The 20402-nt window shown below is 46.5% G+C and overlaps 1 protein-coding gene across 1 annotated transcript; it reads left to right on the forward strand.

Moving 5' to 3' along the window:
* The first annotated feature begins 1493 nt into the window (after positions 1-1493).
* On the forward strand, positions 1494-17576 carry LOC137145064 (cytochrome P450 4B1-like). Its single transcript, XM_067535638.1, has 12 exons — positions 1494-1679; positions 2640-2781; positions 3878-3922; positions 5169-5296; positions 6882-7006; positions 7099-7253; positions 7796-7902; positions 10195-10385; positions 11193-11326; positions 14620-14684; positions 15583-15665; positions 17408-17576. The coding sequence occupies exons 1-12, from the start codon at positions 1494-1496 to the stop codon at positions 17574-17576; spliced, it is 1530 nt and encodes a 509-aa protein (XP_067391739.1).
* Positions 17577-20402: the final 2826 nt, after the last annotated feature.

The following is a 20402-nucleotide window of genomic DNA, read 5'->3' on the forward strand; positions in this document are numbered from 1 at the left end:
TTCCTGATCGCCTTCCTCTCCTCCAAGTACCTTAAAATGGATTCCTTGAGGACCTGTTCCATGATTTTTCCAGGGATTGAGGTGAGGCTGACCGGTCTGTAATTCCCTGGATCCTCTATCTTCCCTTTCTTGAAGATGGGCACTAGATTTGCTTTTTCCCAGTCATCAGGGACTTCTCCCAATTGCCACGAGCTTTCAAAGATAATAGCCAATGGCTCTGAAATCACATCAGCCAACTCCCTCAGAACCCTCGGATGCATTGCACCTGGCCCCATGGACTTGTGTATGTCCAATCCTTCTAAATAGTCTTGGACCTGTTCCTTCAGCACTGCAGGATGTTCACCTCCTTCCATTCAGATGAATGGATTAAAAATATAAATGGTTGTGATGGGGTATACCAGCCCCACCCTGGAGAGCCATGCGTTAAGGAACAACTCTGGGCCCAGGCAGCCCCGCCCAGCCACACTGGAAGCAGAGCTTAAAAAGAGAAGCAAGGCAAAGCAAAGCAGAGCAGGTCATAGAGGGCAGGCAGTGGAAGGGGGCAGACAGCGGCTTTGAGGGGAAAGCATTGCCCAGGAGGTCCTTGCCTGAGGCCTGACTGCACTAGCCAGTGGAAACCTACAGAGGGGCGATAAGTGACTGAGCGTGCAGGCCGAAGACTTGGTTGAAGTGACTCACTCTGTAGAGCTAAAGGGGTAGGAAGTGGTCCCAAGGGGGGCAGTGGCTTTTGACAACCCAAGGTGTCGAGTGCAGCTGCCCGCCATCAGGCCCCGGTCCGGAACTTGGTGGAGAGCGCAGTCCTGGGTTCCCCGGTCCACCCCCAGAGGACATTACACCGTCAGGGCCTTCACCACTGGAATAAGACCTTGACAGGCCAAGAATCAATGTGCTGAAGGGGAGGACGGGTAATCCTGGGAGCAGGGCGCTGAAGGGCCGGGCCATGTTTTCAATGGGGAGGTGACCTGCCGACACCTGCCTAACCCCTAGGCGGTCCTGTGGCCAGTTGTGCACTTTCTACCGTGCACCACAGGCCTGGATGGAATATGGACTGGATCAGGCCAGAGGTCCATTTAGGTCAGCATCCTCGTCCCCGACAATCCTGGCCAGCACCAGCTACTTCAGAGGGAAGGTGAAAGAAATCCTGGAGTGACAGGCTCACCTGCCCGCCTGGGAAGTTTCTTCTTAATCCTCTTTAATTAGAGGTTTCCTGAGAACACAGCTAAGCCCTGACACAGTGGGAAAGGGGCAGATGAGCTCACATGGATGCTGGGTCCTCTGCCAAGTGAAGTCTGGCTAATTGCTGGTGAGAAATTGGGAACTCTCTCCCTGCTAAACGCTGCCAATAAGTTACAATTCCGCACAAGCCTGGACACATGACGGAAAGGGGAGGGGATTATATTACTTAACCTACAGGCTAAAACCAGAGCAAAAGGAAGGTGAGCGCACTGAGGGGGGGATTCAGAGCCTGTCACTGCCACGGAAACTGAAGGACCATGGCATCTGTGCTGGAGAAAATAGCAAACCCTTCGCCTCTGCTTTTGTACCTGGCTGCTGGGTTTTGCCTCATCTACGTGCTGCTGAAAGCGATCCAGCTGTATCGCAAGAGACAACAGCTCCTCAAAGCTTTTGAGAATTTCCCAGGTCCCCCCAGCCACTGGCTGTATGGCCACAACTATCAGGTAAGGAAAGATGTGGGGTTATGCAGCTAAATACACCCCCCAGATTAGTTTCAGCAGAGAATAGGCAGTGGGAATGTAAACAGAGTGAGTGGGGTATGTGAAATCTGTTTGTTAGGAAAGGCTCCTGACGGCTTTCCTGTCTTACCCTTTAACAGACACTGCAATTATGTTAGTGTCATATTTGTGTGGGACAAATTAAAATGCAGCCACAATAAGAGTTGTTCCCGTTTCCAGCCCCAGTCCTTTAAGGACGCAGATAGTCCCATTGATTTGACACAGGTTACTCACCTGCTTATAGTTTAACATGTTTTCCAACTTTCCAAGATCAGGACTTTGGTTATCAAATTTAAATAGGATCCCCATAAAAAGTTTCCTGCCACCACTTAAAAGGCATTGTCTCTGTAGGAAGTAGATTTGAGTTTGTTTACACAGTTACTAAGCTCTGCTGTACGTGAGAATGTGGGGAATTTTTATTTCAAACAGTTTGTTTGTTTCATGATGCAGACTTTTGAGGTTTTATGCATTTTTGCACCTGGAAACAGCTGTCAAACACCGCCAACATTTGCAGGTTTGGGTTTCAGTGTTTCATTAAAAAAATTCAGAGGAAAATTTTGACAAAAAAAATTAATTTTTGAAATTTCACTGAAAAAGAAACACGTTGTAACATTTCTCCAGTGCAAGGGGAGTATTGAGCGTTACCGTTGTGATTTGCACAGGACACAAGGTTGCAACGCAGCTCCCTCTGCAGCTGCGTAGCCCCTATGTGTGGATTTTGGTCCTCTCTACTCCAGCCAGTTTAGGGCCAGCATGGAGTGTCCCCCTTCATCTGGAGGTGCAGAGCTCCTCTTTGCAAGTCCACGCCATCTGTTCCCCATCTCCCACGGAGAGGGCTCAAGTGGCCCAGAGAGCCCGGTGCACACTTTCCATGCTGAAATGAATTTCACCCCTTTCTCATTGCAGACCTCTCAAGATGACGAATTAAACAGGATGCTGTCTTGGGCAAAAAAGTACCCCTATGCCCACCCCAGATGGTTTGGGAGTTTCTTTGCTTCCTTAGTAATCAATCACCCTGATTATGTCAGAGCTGTGTTTGGACATGGAGGTAAGGTCATTGGATCTTATTTCAGAAAGATCTGTGCTTGATCCCTCCCCCGCCCCAAACTACAAAAGCCAAGTGTTATTTCAACAGAGAACCATTCAGATTCTTCTTCCTGCTTGTCTCTTCTGTTACCTATTGCAGCTCCCTCCTCTATACCCTTCCCAAATGCCTAGCTCTGCACAGTTAAATTGGGGCACTTTATAGCCTCACCCACAAATGGGAACTAAACACCTGCACCCTCAGAAATGTCAGTTTTAGGGTTTCCTAGAGCACCCACCACCATGGTCTCTAAATTATTCCCAGGAAATGCAGCACAGAAAGTCTCCCAGTTGACATCCCAGAGTCTTCAGTTGCTCTCCCTTTCGGTTGTAGGAAGCGCTAATTATTATTATGAGGAAGCTCTAAGGACTAGACGCTATACAAACAGCAAATGACAGAGTCTTGTCCTGAAGATTATTGTCTAGAGGTATATTTCGATATTGTTCCAGTTACGATGGGAAAGCTTTTTCAAAGAGGAGGTTTTTGCTGCATATCCTAAATGTGGTCAGAGGTTGGATGAGCCTATTCTCTCAGATTTGATTCAACAGCTGTAGGCCCTCAGAAGAGCACAGAAGTCCTGGTGGATCATTGATGTCGATGTGATCACTGATGTAGCTGGGACCTGGCACCAATGCTTTTGAAAATCAGGCCCAAGGCCTTGGTCTGGCTATAGTATCTCCACTGACTTTCTTGTTCCTTCAGCACAAAATGTCCTTCCTCACTTTTAAAAGCTTCCATGGCCTTCCCTTCTCTTTCCTCACCCACATCTTTTATCTCATTTTCCTGTCATCCCTCCCAGGCGCTGGTGCATCTAATCCGTGAGAGATGTGTAGAGGACTCTCTTTAAAAAACACTAATAGTGTGAAAAGAAACATTCTTTACATATTTAATATACTAACTGACACTAAGAGATTTAGCTATCTAATTTCTATGCTATTTATCTCCTAGTTAATTGAACTCCTTTACCATGACTAGAAGAGTGAATTCATACCAGAAATTTTCATTTCCACGGTGTGTCAACCTCTAAAACTGTATTTATCTTCTCTGTTGAATTTTACAGATCCCAAGTCTATGACAACCTACAGATTTTTTATTCCCTGGATAGGTATGTACAATCATGCTTCATTCATCCTCTGGAAAGCTACTAGGGATGACATGACACACACAGGAGATACTGTGTTAGGCTAGACCATTTCTCTTTTTAATCCACAATCCTGCTCCACAATGGCTAGTATCTGACATTTCAGATGCTGGTGATTACCTTCCATCATAACTAATGCACAATAATGATTGTGCAGGTCAAATGATGCCCTCAGTTACACATGTTCAGCTTCATGGGGCCTGATGGGGCCTAATCAATGGATCAGAGTGGGCTGCAACCCCACTGAAGTCTAATGGGGTAGACAGGTGTCACTGAGACCATTATTTGGATGCTCGAGAAGAAAAAAACCCAAGCTTGGCTCTCAGAACCGAGGTTACGTGTAAAGAGCTGGCATCTTTTTCTTTGTAAACTGAGCAAAATATATGTGGACTCAGCAAGGCACATAAGCACTGAATTCCGTAACGCTGCTTTTACTGAGTAGAACCACATTTCATGCATCAGGATAATTCTGGACACCACTGCTATTCTTCCCCACTGCTGATGCCCATTGCACCATGTCATTCCATGGCACAGGGTATTAACGTGGCTAATACCGATGTCCTTTGTAGAGCTGGTCACAAGGTTATTCTCTCCCCCTGCAAAACATTTCTGCTGCTTTTAGTGACAAAAACTGAGAGGGGGGGAAACAGAAAACTAAAATTTTGGTTATCACCCCAAAGAAAAATGGTTGCCATCAAACAAAACCCGTAAAGTGTTCATTGTAAAACCAAAGTTCTCCGTTTTGAAAACCAAAATATTTTCGGTTTTCAGTTTTTTGACCCTTTTCATTCAAAATTGTTGTTGACCAGCTCTAGTTGGTGTGACAGAGATTTCAGTCTTGCTGTGGCATAACTAATTTCAGCTGCAGTAATGGCCCCGCGTAGCTGTTTATCAAAATACTGATAAGGTGCTACATCAAATATCAATCCCCTTCCACATTTCCCCCTGCCTTTCTTCAGGCCACCTCTCAAATGGTATCTTCTTTCTAAACCCTCATCAAGTCCTTGACACTCTCTCTCCTTCCTCATGGGACCATCTCTCATAACACAATCCACTTAGGACTTACCTAGCTCAGGAATTGAGTATTCATGTTTTAAATATTGCCTCTCTTCAAAACGCTAAGAATACTGTGGATGCTATAAAAATAGTAATAGTAATTCCTAGTACTGTGAAGTGATCTGACTGGCTCTTTGCTTTTATATTCCCCCAGGCAAGGGATTACTGATCTTACATGGGCCAAAGTGGTTCCAGCATCGAAAGTTGCTGACCCCAGGATTTCATTATGATGTGTTGAAACCTTATGTCTCATTGATGGCAGATTCTGTCAAAGTGATGCTGGTAGGAATCACCACCTTGTGTTAATCTCAGCTGCAGAGCTGAGAAAAGAACTAGATCTGATGTTAAGCAATTAGAAGAGATGGGAGTGAGATGTTCTATAGAGCTTGCTTCCCACAATCGCTCTACAATGGTTTTTGTAAAGGGGCTGGATACTCAGCTGGGGTAATTCAGTGTACATCAGCTCAGAATCCGGCCCAAGATATTTTCCTGTCCCCTGGTTTCCAATAAAGTGAACAGTAATACAGTAACTTTTCTCAGCCTGGTGATGGTGAACATAGAAGATAAGTAAGGAGAATAGACTGACTGCCAAATAAGAAACTAGACTTGGGCTAGTCTAGTATAAGGTACAGGGACCGAACCAAAAGCAAACACAGAGACTGTGAGAGAAGAGGAGATGAAGGGGAGGGCAGGGAGGAATCTAATGAAGTGCATCCACAAGGTACCCTCTTCTATTAAACCAGCTTTTTGGAAGGATCCTTTTATCTCTTAATACTCTCTTTAGCTCGAAACTGAATTCACAAGGATTGTATGACCCTAATAATAATTAAAATCTCTGAGCCAAATTTCTCTCTTGGGTAACTCCACTGACTATAGTGGAGTTACACCAAGAGATGAACTTAGCCCAAAATATCTTCAGCTTTTCAAACACCACCTGAGGTGTGCTCTAACCACCTAGAAATTACCATTATGTCTCGCCTTTTAATAAGTTCCTAAACGTACGTTAATTTGTTTCCAATGCTGGCAAATAACAGGGTTGGCTAGAGACAGTCACTCAGTTGCAGAGATCAAAGCAATTTTAGATACATCCTTTAACTCAGATGGATTGGAATCAGAACTGTCATGCCAGCAGGATTTGCTTAGATGGCAATTTATGTGGAGAGGCTGGCTGCTGAGTCATAAAGATTATGAAATCGGTAAAAACAAAGACAAGTCCTAACATACCTTGATTTCCGGTTATATCTGCTGTGCATTAGGTATGCCAGTGTTGACTGATGCTACAGAAAATAGATTAGATCAACAATACACCAGAGTATTTCAATTCTCCCTAACCCCTTCAGATTTGGATCTGGTTAATGCCAAAAAATTACGGGCCAAAATCCTACTACACAGATCAGTTTCTTTTCATTTTGCTGAAAATAATCTCTTGATATCACAAAACAACTCATAAGGAGAGATGGCTCTGAGCCACTCCTGGTCTGGCTCCAAACTTGTTTTAGGGGAGTTTGGAGTTTGGTTTCTGGCTCTCGCCCAAAACGATGAAGTCCAGAGACAGATCCAGATCTCACCTGCTCCAAGGTTTGGGAAAGAAGAATTTCAGACCTAGTTTTTCAATTCAGCCTCATCTCCATCCATCAATAAGGAACCCTGCAATCTGATTCCAAAAGGTAACGCCTTTCCCAGCTAACACTGAACCTTTTAGATCAGTCTTTGCTTACAGACCAGAGTCTAAAAAGCAGCATGGGTTTGGCAGGATGCAGAAATGGAAGGCAACAAAAATAACTAAAGGGCACTGAATGGGATCTCTGTACTCAGCAAAAACCTTTTCTGGAACCCTGTCCCTCCTTATCTCTGTCTCCTCCATTAGGATAAATGGGAACAGTTGATCACACTGGATAAGTCAGTGGAGCTCTTTGAACACGTCAGCTTGATGACCCTAGACAGCATCATGAAATGTGCCTTCAGTTATGAGAGCAACTGCCAGACAGACAGGTCAGTACCAGGTGCTTTCCAATCCTAACAAGATGTTCTCATCAGGCAGACCCACCGTAGATCTACTTCATTTAACTATCCTTTTCCTCCAGTGACTCAGACTACTACATCAAAGCAGTTTATGACCTGACCTACCTGCTGTACCATAGAGTCCGCTTTTTCCCATTTCATAATGATTTCATCTATCGATTCAGTGCTCAAGGACGTCGCTTTCGGGAGGCCTGCAGACTAGCACATCTCCATACAGGTATTTCCTGGTGCCCTCCTTTTCTTCTCCTTATTGACTGTAGGGTGTTGCCTAGTGTTGTAGGATTCACCTACTGTTCGCTGGTCTGTCACAAGAGAGAATCTATGAACAGAAACACTGGAGATTCTCTGGGGAAGAAGGAGGGATTTAAAATTGAGGCACGAGGCTGGTAGTCAGTAGATGTAGGGCCAAATCCAATTCTGATGGGATTCATTAACTGTGGGCAACTTACTTCATCTCTCCACGGGCCAGTCTGATCACCTGCCAGACAGAGATCATCATTTCACTGTTTGTCACATTCTGCGAGATCTTTCAATGGAAATGACAATACTTTAAAAGTACAAAATCTTCTTAACATCTGGTTCTAAGAGACTTGATCTCCTGCTTTAGCCTACTATATGTCCTCCGGGTGAAACACACCATTTCAGCATTCGTGTTAACCAACTCTCATCCTTTGATTATTCAATAGCATGACCTTTCCAGAAGGACAGGTCACCGTGATGTCAATGTGTAGCTAATATATTTACCACTCTCGTATACAGATAACGTAATACAAGAGAGAAAGAAGTCTCTCCAAGATCAGCAAGAACTTGAAAAGATCCAGAAGAAGAAGTACTTGGATTTTCTGGACATTCTTCTGAGTGCCAAGGTGAGTGTGTGAAATAATCATGCCCACAATTTTTGTCATGTTTTTCATGTCAATCATTGCTGACGATAGCTTTCCCATAGAATACATCCTCATATCTAATTCTGTCAGTCTATAATGGGGTGGAAGTGAAGGGACGAAAGGTCAAGGGACAGTGTGCAAAGGTCAGTGTTTGGTGAATGAATAACTACAAGTAGTAACAGTGCTATTAAGGTAAAATTAACTCTTTCTTCTCTGTGAGTTGATTTTCACTCAGCACGTTAATATGTACGGGAACAGAAGCACTGCAGCATGTAAGTGTGAATGAGACCTTTGGCATATCTGAGGGAGGAGGTGTTGTCTATAGGGTGTATAACTAGGGTTTTGGTTTCTTATGTACTTCATCTTTAAATTTCTAAGTGCTTGCTGGTCTGTTAGAGGCAGCTGCCATTTGGAGTTCAGTTCAATGCAGACTCTTACAGGAGAGAGACATCTAGGCTGTGCTCTCGCTCTCCCCCCCTTTCTCCCCCCCCCCCCCGACTTTACTTTTGTTCTTTCTTGTTTTGTTTGTTGTTTGCCTTGTAATCTTTAAAAAAACACAATTCCTGGCTGAAAGTACAGAACTGCTCTTTGTGTATAGAAAAAATAAAACACGACAGGAATTCTTGTGGTGAGAATGGGCAGCACGTGAAAGTTAGCACAGAAGCCTAGAAATGCAGGGCTGGAGGGAACCTCAGAGGTGCCAACCTTTCCAGAGACGCAGGTGGCATTGTGTGGCATCTGGGCAGGCCACGTACCTAAAGAAAATGGTGCCCGACACGTGGCATGACCTCACGCACCATACCTGATGAGCCATGCTGAAGGGCGGGGGGTCAGGAGAGGGCTCCGTCTGGCAGCGGAAATGGAGGGGGCTCTGTGCAGATGGTCTGGGCTGCCGAGATCAAGCTCTATGCCCAGCTCGTTCCCCCTCAGCTGCAATTGTAGCAGTTACCCTCATGTGCTGGGGAAGCTGATGGGGAGCAGGAGACGGAAAGATGCGCCCCAGGAGTACAGACCCTCCCCCCGCCAGACAGAGTCCCCTCCTGACCTCAGCCATTCAGCACAGCCCCAGGGGACACAGCCCCATCCACTTCCCCAGACGGAGAGAACCTGCATCCGGCAGGAGGGCCAGCACTCACGGGGCATAGACGTCTGCTCCTCTCCTGACTCCGGCCCTTCCGCACGGCCCGGTTTCTGTCCCTGACAGACTGCCTGACCGCGGCAGGGCACTGAAGGCTTCCTCAACTGTTAGGTGGTGCAGACCCTGGCTGGCCCCCCCCCCGTGAGTACCAGGCACCCCACCCCCCACAGAAACACACCTTCTTAGAAAGCGGGGGTGCTCATATGAGACATGAATCTCCGAAGGGGGGGGGCGCTCAGCAAATAAAAGTCGGGAACCTCTGACCTAGCCCATCCCTAAGACGTTTGTCCAACCCCACTCTGAAAAACCGCCCACGATGGGGACTCCACAGCCTTCCTTGGAAGCCTTTTCCAGAGTTTACCTGCCCTTCGGGTTAGAATGGATTTCCTCATATCCTCGTTACAACAGCCCTGAACATGCCGGAAGATTGTTACCAGGTCCCCTCTCAGTCTTTTTCTCAAGACGAAACATGCCCTGGTTTTTTGAACCTTTCCACATAGGTCAGGTTATCTAATCCTTTTTGTTGCTCTCCTGTGGCATCCCTCCAATTTGTCCCTATCTTTCCTGAAGCATGTGGCCAAGAATTGGACACAGGACTCTAGCTGAGGCTTGACCAATGCTAGGCAGAGTGGAACAATGACCTCCCATGTCTTACATACCACACTCCTGTTAACGCGCCTCAGAATGGTTTTAGCCTTTTTTGCAACTGCTTCGCATTGTTGATTCACGTTCAATTTGTCAGCACGTTCCTCTGAAGGCAGGTACCTGACACTCTTTTGATGTATAACAGGATCATAGCCTATCTCTGCAGCCTTGCTTATCCTAGAAGGGGAACGCTTCCTTGCTTATCCTTGCTTATCCTATCTATCTATTATCCTATCCTTATGCTATCCTTGCTTATCCTAGAAGGGGAACGCCTGCCTTGGTACCCCATAGATCTGACTCTGATCTCACTTAACACCAGGTATATACTCGTGTAATTCCATTGCTTTCAGTGAAGTGACACCTGATTTCCAATGGTGAGCCTGGGATCTTCACCAGTAATCAAGATTTATTTTTTTTCACTCTAAAAGAGTGTGTATGAAATTAACACTTGTTTGGGGGTTATTTATGCTTCCCTTCCTCCGTTTTGCTAGGATGAAAACGGAGCTGGATTATCCGATGAAGACCTACGTGCTGAGGTGGACACATTTATGTTTGAGGGTCACGATACCATGGCCAGCGGGATCTCCTGGCTTTTGTACTGCATGGCGCTCCACCCAGAGCACCAGCAGAGATGCAGGGAAGAGATCAAGGAGATTCTGGGAAACCGGGACACTATTGAATGGTGAGATGTTACTTCACTGGTTTAATATTATTTGGCTTTACATTATTTTCTTAGGTATTTAATTTGAGAGATTAAAAATGGATCTATTTCACAAACTCTGCCCTGAAAGATCAACATTTAATATAGCAATGCTACAAGGGACAAATTCCAAGCCAAACTTTGCTTGTGTTAAGGGCTGTTCACTTCCCGGTCTTTGGTTTAGATCACTTGCCAAATTAATAAAATGCAGCAATTTGATCAGGATAGGAACTTTACACTATTGAACTTGAGGGAGCTACCCGCAGTTATGCTAGGACTGCATTGGTCCTTGCAGTTTGAAACTGATTTACAGAATAAAACCAATCTGATGTGTTTTCTTGCTAAATTTAATCCCAAATATTAAGAGTTTGCACTTCTATAAACTATTGCATCCAAGGATCTCAAAGTACCACGTAATTACTATATTACACCTTACAACAATCCTGTGAAGCAGATAGTTATTTCATGGCCCAGGGCCCCATTGCGCTAGGCGCTGTACAAACATGGAACAAAAAGACAGCCCCTGCCCCAAAGAATTTACAGATGGGGAAACTGAAGCTTCGACAGAGTAAGTGACTTGCTCGATGTCTTGCAGGAGATTTGTGGTAGAGGTGGGAATAGAACCTAGGTCACCTCTATGCTGTATCCACAAGATCAATTTCCTGTCTTTAAACAGAAGTCAGTGTGTGGTGTGTTTCTTTCATGTGCAGATGTGGATGCTGCTGGCTGGCACTTGCCAGTGGTAGGCGTTGTTACTCATTCATAGTCTCCACCTTCCATTCCTTTCAGGACTGACCTCGGCAAAATGACTTACAGCACCATGTGCATTAAGGAGAGCCTGCGCCTATACCCACCAGCCCCAGTGGTGTCCCGACAGCTCATCAAACCCATCACGTTTTTTGACGGACGTACCTTACCAGAAGGTCTGTGCAGTCTTTTCTTTCTTAAGGGCCCTATTGCAAACATATCTAAGGCAGACAGATGCATATAATAGGAGACAGTCACTGCCCAGAAGAGTTGACAATCCAATGGAAACCTTTACTTACTAATAATCAATCAATGGAGAGAAGGTGGAGAAAGAGAGAGAGCATCTAAAATGTGCAACGAATATTATTTGCATTGAACTATTCTGTGAGCTCTGTTAGCTTGTGGGATTGGACAAGATCACACCACACAACTGCTTGGCTGTAGACTGTAGGGCTGAGCCAGAGTCGCTCAGCTCATGGTCTCGTTGACTCAATCAAGGCAGAAAACTTTATGGGAACAACAGTTACAGAGCTGGATTCAAAGCCCTTCAAAGCCAAGGGAAAGACTCCCACTGACTCAGCACCAATGGATAAGCCAATGAGACTGACAAACTGAGTACCCCGGTCCTCACAGTCTTCTGTTATGTTGGGAATGATGGAGGGCTATAGGTGCTGTATTTCCTAATAAAGTGGGCCATTTAGGACATCGTGATAAATTTCACCCTGTACTTCCTGGCATTGTGTTCTGCCCGGCTTGTTTATATCTTACCACATTTTCCAACTACCTTTCCTCTCTTCGCTCAGCTGTTTGGTCACTTTAATTCTGTGCCACTTGCATCTATTGATTTGCAGGGTTTAAAATGGTTTCAGAGAAGGTGCCGTGTCTGCCAGTGTCCGATGATGCAATTTCATTAGATTATAGCTAAACTTGGGTTGGTTTAAAGGCTGTTGCTTCCTCTGCCTGTGAGGCTGGGAGATGTTTGTTACATACCATAGCTGGCAGGACCAATGTGACTGCCAAGGTGAGCTGGGTCTGATTCTGCCAATTGAATAATGCTATGTTAATGGAAACCAAAGAATTCAACCATCAGAAAGCAAACAAACAAAAGCGTGGCATTTAATGCCCACGGCCAGTGTGCGCTGTCTTGTCCCATGGGTGTGCATTCCAGCACCAGTTCTAGTGGCACCTACAAAAGAGCAGGGAATCTGCAGAAAAATACGTTGCAGGCGCGGATGGTTGGCTTTAGGCTCCCCACTTGCCAGTTGGGTAGCATTACTTCAGGGACTGCTGCACTAGTGGGGAGCGGGAGAAACGGGGCCCAACCCTGCATCCCCCAGACCCAGACCTGTGCAAGGGAACTCCACCCTTCCTGCCCGCTCCATGGGCACTAGAATCCAGGCAGTATCTCCTTTTCCCCCATCACGACCTTGGGGGAGAACGGCAGAGCAGCCAGCCAGAGACTCAAGGCAGCAGGAGAATGGACCTTTGGACATTCCACTCAAAACTCTCTGCATTGGGGTGATCAACTGTTTGCTCCAGTCCGCCCACCCCTTCCTCCTCCTGGCCTCCTCACACCACATCTGCCCCTCCTACCTATTTCTCTTCTGCTTTGCCCTCTCACCTTCTTCCTTCTATTTAACTGAGCCCCTCCTAACCAACCCCTCCCTGCAAATCAATCCATGAGATCATGGAACTAATGTGTTTGTTTGCTGCCATCACACTGTTTCCTCTCCTTGTGTGTTCTCTCTCTTCCCCCACCTTGGCTCTGTCTCGTCTCTTTCTTTGGTTGGTGGGTATGGGGTGATGTAAACATAATACTGTGGCGTTCCAAGTTTTCTCTCAATGAATGCTGTCTTCCTTCTTATCACAGTCATTAAATGATTAGGTTAACTTTTTCAGCTGGCTTTGAAGATGAATATATTAAACGCTGCTTATGATTGCCATTCCGTCATTGCTAATAATAAAGGTTCTTCACTCAGAACTCACCCGACAGTCACATATTCCAAGGCCAGAAGGGACCATTGTGATCATCTAGTCTAACCTCCTGTATAACACAGGCCAGAGAACTTCCTCAAAATAACTCCTAGAGCTTATCTTTTAGAAGAACACCTAATCTTGATTTCAAAATTATAAGTGATGGAAAATCCACCATGACTCTTGGTAAATTGCTATTGTTAAAAAGTGACACCTTATCTCCAGTCTGAATTTGACTAGCTTCAGCTTCTAGCTACTGGATTGTGTTTTACCTTTCTCTGCTAAACCGAAAAGCCCATTACTAAGGGCTTGTCTTCACTTACCTCCGAGATTTGGTGGCAGTCGACCAGAGTTACGCAAGCCACACAAGAAACTTGCGTAACTCCCGTCGACTTCTCTGCTTCTCTTCTGCGCGCCGTCTTCACAGAGTTCCCGTCGACGCAGCACTACTCTACTTGTGGAGGTGGTCTTAATATGTCGATTTTTGGATTGACTGAGCAGGTCTTCACTGACTGCTTAGTCGATCCAGAGAAGTCGATATGACGGTGGCGAATTTGCTGCTGTCAGTGAAGACAGAGCCTAAATATTTGTTTCTCGTGCCACCGCTTAACCTGTTCACGGTTAAGCTAAATAGACTGAGATCTTTGAGTTTATCACTGTAAGGCAGGTTTTCCAATCCTTTAATCATTCTTCCCTGAACCTTCTCCAATGTATCAAACTCCTTCTTGAATTGTGGACACCAGAAATGGAAACAGTATTCCACCAGTGCCAAATACAGAGGTAAAATAACCTCTCCGCTCCTACTCAAGATTCCCCCTGTTTATGCATCCAAGAACTGCATTAGCTCTTTTGGCCACAGGGTCACACTGGGCTGTTCAGCTGATTATCTACAACAGCCCGCAAAATCTTTCTCCGAGTCCCTGCTTCCCAGAATACAGTACCCCATCCTGTGAGTACAGCCCACAGTCTTTGTACTCTCATGTATGCTTTTACATTTAGCTGTATTAGAAAGCAGATTGTTTGCTTGTGTCCAGATTACCGAGCGATCCAGATGGATCTGAATCAGTGACCTGTCCTCTTCGTTATTTGCCGCTCCCCCCATCTTTGTGGCATCTGCAAACTTTATCAGTGATGATTTTATCTTTTTTTCCAGATCTCTGATACTAGTTCAGAGCCAGGACCCAGTCCCTGCGGGACCCCACTAGAAACCCACAGGTTGATGATGATTTCCCCATTTACAATTACATTTTGAGACCTATCACTTTTGCTGAAGATGCATGAACCAGAACAGAACCCAGCTCATTCTTTCACAGCTCAACGTTGCCTCTGCAGGGCTAAAGGGAGTAAAAACCTGTATGTAGAAATGACTCAAGACCTTTCTCAGACAGCAGGTGTGCTGGTTAAGAAGATTAAGAGCCATTAACAGGATATCATGTTGCACTAAATAGATGTTTGCCCTGTGAGGTCACCAGTGTTTTTTCTTTTTTTCTTACAGGTTCTGTGGTTGCAGTGAATATTTATGCTCTTCATAGGAACCCAAGCTTTTGGCAAGATCCAGAGGTACTTTTAACTTTGTAGAAAGAAGAGGTGGTCACGTAGTTAAGACAAAGGACTGGGTAGAAAGAAAGAAGGGTGTTGCCCCTGGCTTTGCCACATACTTCCTTGAGCAAGGCATTTCTTACTTCTCTGTTCCTCCATTTCCCCATCTGCAAACCAGCCACAATATTGATCTCACCAGGACGTTTTGCATCTTACTCAAATAGTGTCAGCCCAGGCGAAAGGTGCAGTAGAGCGGCAAAACGGGAGATTGCCCTAAAGATTCTGAGTATTGTAAGCGACAGAAAGAGGTGCAAAGTGGTCTGTTTTTGCACATAGTCACGTACGTCCAGTGGAATAATGACTCATAGCGTGTTGGGGCAAATGGGCCAGATGAAGTTCTCGGTTGTACCAGCAGCTGCTCCCAATTAAATGGCAGCTGTGGGTGAGGTTTTCAAGAACCCTTACAGCTGAATGGGAGGGGGAAGTAGTACTCTCGAACCAGCACAAGGGCACATTCTTTCCATAGGGGGCTGCACAGGGGATGTGTTAAGACCGCACCTCCCCAGCTTACAGGGTGACTGCATTTCCCTGGTCAGCACAGCTCACATTTTGGGCAGTGCTGGCCCCTTACGGGGGGGAAGACCACAGTCCCCTTGCCCTGCTGCTATCCTAGAAGATTTTCCACTTCAGCACCTCCTCCTGGGTGTTGGGTCTACAGCAAGAGAAGCCCACTGAACTCTGGGCTGAAACTGACCTCGCCTCCGACTCTGAAATTGCATCCTGTGCTTGAGGTGGGTGGGGTGATGTGAAATGCACCTTGTCTAAAGCTGCTAGGTTTCTTGCTGGAGTCAAGCCAAGCAACGCTGTGGTTTCAGAACTAAAAACTTTTGCAACTGACCTTTGAATTCTCTTTCTGCAGGTGTTTGATCCCATGAGATTTTCGCCAGAGAACTCATCCAAGAGGCATTCCCATGCCTTCCTGCCTTTTGCAGCTGGAGCACGGTGGGGATATTTCATTCACGCTGTTGGTGGCATCAGCTGAAAACAAAGCAATGCTTTCTGTCGGGATGTTGCTATTACATATTTAGCACTAACATGCTGGCCGCATACTATTGGGCCTTCAGCCAGGAATGCACCAAACCGGTTTAAGCAGAGTTTCCTTCTTAGTGATTGAACTCTCTCGCCCCTTATATGTCACAGTGCCCAAGTAATATGTCTCCAAAGAACCGTGATTGACATGCCACGATCATTTGGTAGCGGCACAGTGTCATGGCAGGCTAGCTGTACCTCTGTTCCCTTTGTGGTCTCTGAGTGCGAACCCTGAAGTACGAGGCTACAGGACACTCCCAGGGTGGAGTTCCGTGATTCTCCCACTCTCAGGCCAGGCCCTGGGCTACAGAGCCCTGTGGGTCAACTGCTTTTACCCAACAGGTCTGACCGAGTTCAGATACCTGTGGTCCTTCCCTTTGGGAGTCTGTGACCAGTGGTAGACAGCCAGACTTCTTACAGCCAAAGTATTAGTCATTTAACAATAGGAAGGAAGCAGTGAGAGAGATAAGATTTCAAACCAACAAATGGTCTACACGCACGTCTACCTTCCCACCCCTGATGGTGACCTCAGGTATGTCTACACTGACGGTGGCAACGTCGCCGCCGTTAGATCGACCCTTCTGGATCGACTGAGAGGTCAGTAAAGACCCGCTCGATCGATCCAGAAGTCGACGCTGTAAAACCACCCCCTCAAGTGGCGCAGTGCAGTGAAGACGCCACGCAGAAGGGAAGCACAGCAGTCGACGGGAGTTATGCAAGTTACTCTGCGTAGCTCGTGTAATTCCCATCGGCTGCCGTTGAATCGCCAGGTCAGTGTAGACCAGGGCTAACCTAGGCAGGCCTCACTTTTTCTCTGCCTCGTGCGTGCCTGTGTCTCAGCCTGGCTCCCCTGAACAATTACCCCCCACTCTCAAAAGCATGTGCCTTTTTAAACATACTACAGTTCTTTTGATCTCCTCTGGTCACAGGCCTTTTCTTCTCCTGGCATTGTCTCTCAGCAACACTAAAGCATTGGTGGAGAAGTGACTTATCTTGAGCCATCCTTTTTCCTTTCTGCTTCATCTTCCCAACAACCCCTATTAAACTTAACCCAAGATATCTGCACAGTAAACAACCCAATAATCAGATCAGCCTGCAGTAGCCATACATTATTACAGAGCAGCTCCAGATCCATCACTGGTGGGACGGAATTCTTGATCACTTGTAGGGGGAGATATTCCATGAATGTGTGGCAGGTAAACACTTTGAAAGCCTATGAGAGTTAGGTGCCAAACTGCCATTTGCGTCAGGGAAAAATCTCCCCTGTAGTCAGCAAAGATCTCCTGGAACTTTTCACTACAGTGGGTGAGTAACTATAAATTTCCTTGCAGTTTCCATCAGAAAGAGCATTTTCACATCCTCTTCCAAAACTGGCTTGTGGTGCACACAATGTTAAACAGCTGCCATCTTTTCACCCAGTAGTGTCAGCACTACAGCGTTAAGTGAAAGGATTTGTCTATGCTATGTGACCGTAGCATCCGAAATCCCCAATTGAGATGAGGATCCCATTGTGCCAGGTGCTGTACGTACACATAAGGGATGGTCTCTGACCCAAAGAGCTGAGTTGGTCCATTCAGTGAGCACAGTACTTTGGGATATATTTGTGAATGAAAGCAAGAGCATGTATCCTTATGGGCTTTTCCTCCCTCTTCCAGGAACTGCATCGGGCAGCAGTTTGCCATGAACGAGTTGAAAGTGGCTCTTGCCCTGACTCTGCTCCGCTTTGAACTTTCTCCTGATCCAGCCAAACCTTCCAAGCCACTCCCTCAACTTACCCTCAAGTCCAGCAATGGGATCCACCTGCTCTTAAATAAACTTCACTGACGCCATGGAAACCATGGAGCTCCACGCCGGGAGTTAGTAGGATCGGCTCGTTTCCAAGGGGACGCAATCAATGTGTAGCACCGGATATCCCTACATCAGCCGGCCCATTCCGCAGCCTTTCTGGAATTCTCGGCACCAGCTGGTTTCTCTGTGGCCTTCTCCACCCCCAGAGCTGGGGTGAGCAGTCTTGGGAGGAGACCACACAGATCCTGGTTGGGGAAGTAAAGCATCACAAGCGCCTCACCCCTGGCTAAGATGTGCTCTTGCCTGTCAGTGCCATGTTCTGGGACCCTAGCGAGCAAGTCCTTAGGTTCCAGCCCATGCAGGGATGAGTGCAGTACTTTCCCTCTTTCCACAGTGCCTCATACGGTGTATTGAGGGCACTAGCAGAGCTCTGAGTGCAGTTTCACAGCTGTTCCCTAATGCAAACTGAAATGGAGCTAGCTCTCCTTCCTCCACAGGAGTCCTAAGCGTCCCCTCAGTTCCCATCACATGAGAGCCAGTGATCTAACGTGGGTTTAAGGCCTCCTCACACTGGGATTTTAGCCAACAGTGCAGCTGCACCAGTGCAAACCCCTAGTGTAGACTCAGTTTACACTAGTGCACTGCAATTAACACTAGGACCTAACCAAGTGTAGACTAGGCCCAACACTTAGCCCCACATGGTAACACACTGGTCTACATTGCACCGATCACTCCTCCACCCAGCCTTGCAGACAGCTGGCTTCAGCCAACATCAACGACAAAGGCATGAATTCCACCTCCCAGGCCACTCTCATCCCCAATGAGCGATTAACATCAACGCTTGGCGGGGAAGATTTAAACATGAGCTGGGCCCAAGACTCCCAGCTAAGGGGCAGGTGAACACTGCTACACGCTGAGAAGCTCTGGCCTTTTGGTTTGGCCCATTACATAAAGAGGCCAGTGAGAATTTTTGCTCCAAATCTCGGCTCAGCACCATCTGCAATTTAAATGCTGACACGGTGCAACGAGGACCATCAAAGACCCATGTGTGCAGCCTTCATCTGCACACACAGCTCTCATTGGCCCTAAAAACTCACATAGCTGCAGCCAAAAACTCACCTGCCCTCTCTAAACCTAATGTAGGATGAACCCTACATGGTCCCCAGATTAGAGCTTCCTTATCACATTGTTCATGCTAGACAGATACTGGGGCTTCTCCCAGCCCATTCATCCTTGGAATTTGCCTCACCAATGTAGCAATTGCATCCCGATACCCCCCTTCCTTCCCAGAGATAAGGGCAACAATTCCCTCCTCACTTGGAAGCTGATCCCAAGTCTTCCAATGATGTCAACAGGCTTTGGGTCCTGCACTTGGAGAATGTGACAACAAACTCAGCCTGTGATTGGCGATGTTTTCTACGTCCTTCTGCACATACGCTTTCTTATGCTGTGCCTTTGAATGTAAAAATCTGTAGTGACCCAGAGCCGGAAAGACCAGCCAGGTTGCGACTCAGACACGCCCCGACCCGACGAGACACCAATTTGCATTCAGAAAGAAGGGACCGGGGATGTCTACCCAGACCTCAGCAGGAAGAGGAGGAGTTAGCTGGTCAGATGACCCTGAATGCAGCCAGGCCATGGAGAATGCAGCGGAAAGATTGGATTGGTAGAAAGGTCTTTAAATGTTTTTGTTGGGCTGTGAGCTGTACACCGAGAAAACCCTAATATGCAATATCCACAGCGACCCATCTGCGACCTTGGTTACTCCCCTTTCTGAGATTGTACTGGCATGAGATTTTCACAGTCTGGTCCTAGAGGAAAGCCAGCTCAAAGACCTGCTTTTGTTTTTAAGTGTTTCTTCTCTCTAGTGCTAGAACAGGCAGGATGCTCAACTCCACTCTGGTTTGGATGTGGCTATTAATGCAGGGACATAGGTGTTGCCTGAATGTCCCAGGATATGAAAGAATCTCATAGACTCCTAGATTTAAGATCAGAAGAGGTGCTTTGAGGGCAAACAACTGAGGCTTTTGCAAGAAGTCAGAGAGAAAATTGCTAGAAGACGACAGCAATAGAACAGGGAGTTCACTGTAACAGAGCTAAACCCAGCCACTAGGACTAGGCTGTATGGAGCTGACAAAGCAGACTCGGGGTGATGGCCCAGGCTGAAAGTTTAATGTTCCTATCAGACCTTGTTCAGCGGAAACCAAGGACTGACAACTCAATAGTAAAAGGCAGAATCACCCCCTACATCAAAGAAAGGCATCTCCATGCCTTCGGAAGTGTATGCAGGCCATTAGCTACAGCTGAGATCAGGGACCAAAACCAGCTGGGGGAAGCTGCATGTTTCGTGCCTGGGACCGATCTGCAGGAAAAGCATTGTGTCAAGCCAGACTTAAGAAGTGGAGAATTAATTCCCGCTCTGTGGCTCCAGCCAAGTATCTCACTTGGGACCTCACCTGGACAGAGACCACGTATTGTTCCATACTCCTTAAGTATTAGAAGCCTAGTTTAAGGGATAGCTAAGAAGTCCGCCCATGCTACCCAGCTAAGAACCCTGTAATTTACCCAGATTCTAAAGCTGTAATCTGAAAGTGCCCTGAAAGGGAATGAGCGACATTTCATGATTTAATCCTGATATTGACAATAATGATTTCTAGAACAACTGGCCTTTTAGCATCCTGCTTAAGCAATGCACTAAGCATCCTGCTTAAGCAATGCACTAGCCACATCCAAACCAGAGTGGAGTTGAACATCCTGCCTGTTCTAGCACTAGACAGAAGAAACACCTAGTGCATTGGCCTGTGATTTCCATAACTGACTGTGGATGCTGCTATGGGAATAAAGTGGGAAATGCTCCAAAAT

The sequence above is a fragment of the Emydura macquarii genome, unplaced genomic scaffold, assembly GCF_026122565.2.
Source record: "Emydura macquarii macquarii isolate MOO-44397 ecotype Brisbane River unplaced genomic scaffold, CSIRO-AGI_Emac_v2 contig_3506, whole genome shotgun sequence".
In the NCBI taxonomy this organism is placed as follows: Eukaryota; Metazoa; Chordata; order Testudines; family Chelidae; genus Emydura; species Emydura macquarii.

Coding starts and splice junctions, on each gene's coding strand:
- LOC137145064 (XM_067535638.1), top strand. CDS start 1,494: ATGGCATCTGTGCTGGAGAAAATAGCAAACCCTTCGCCTCTGCTTTTG. Junction 1,680..2,639: donor TGTATGGCCACAACTATCAG/GTAAGGAAAGAT, acceptor TTCTCATTGCAG/ACCTCTCAAGATGACGAATT. Junction 3,923..5,168: donor ATTTTTTATTCCCTGGATAG/GTATGTACAATC, acceptor ATATTCCCCCAG/GCAAGGGATTACTGATCTTA.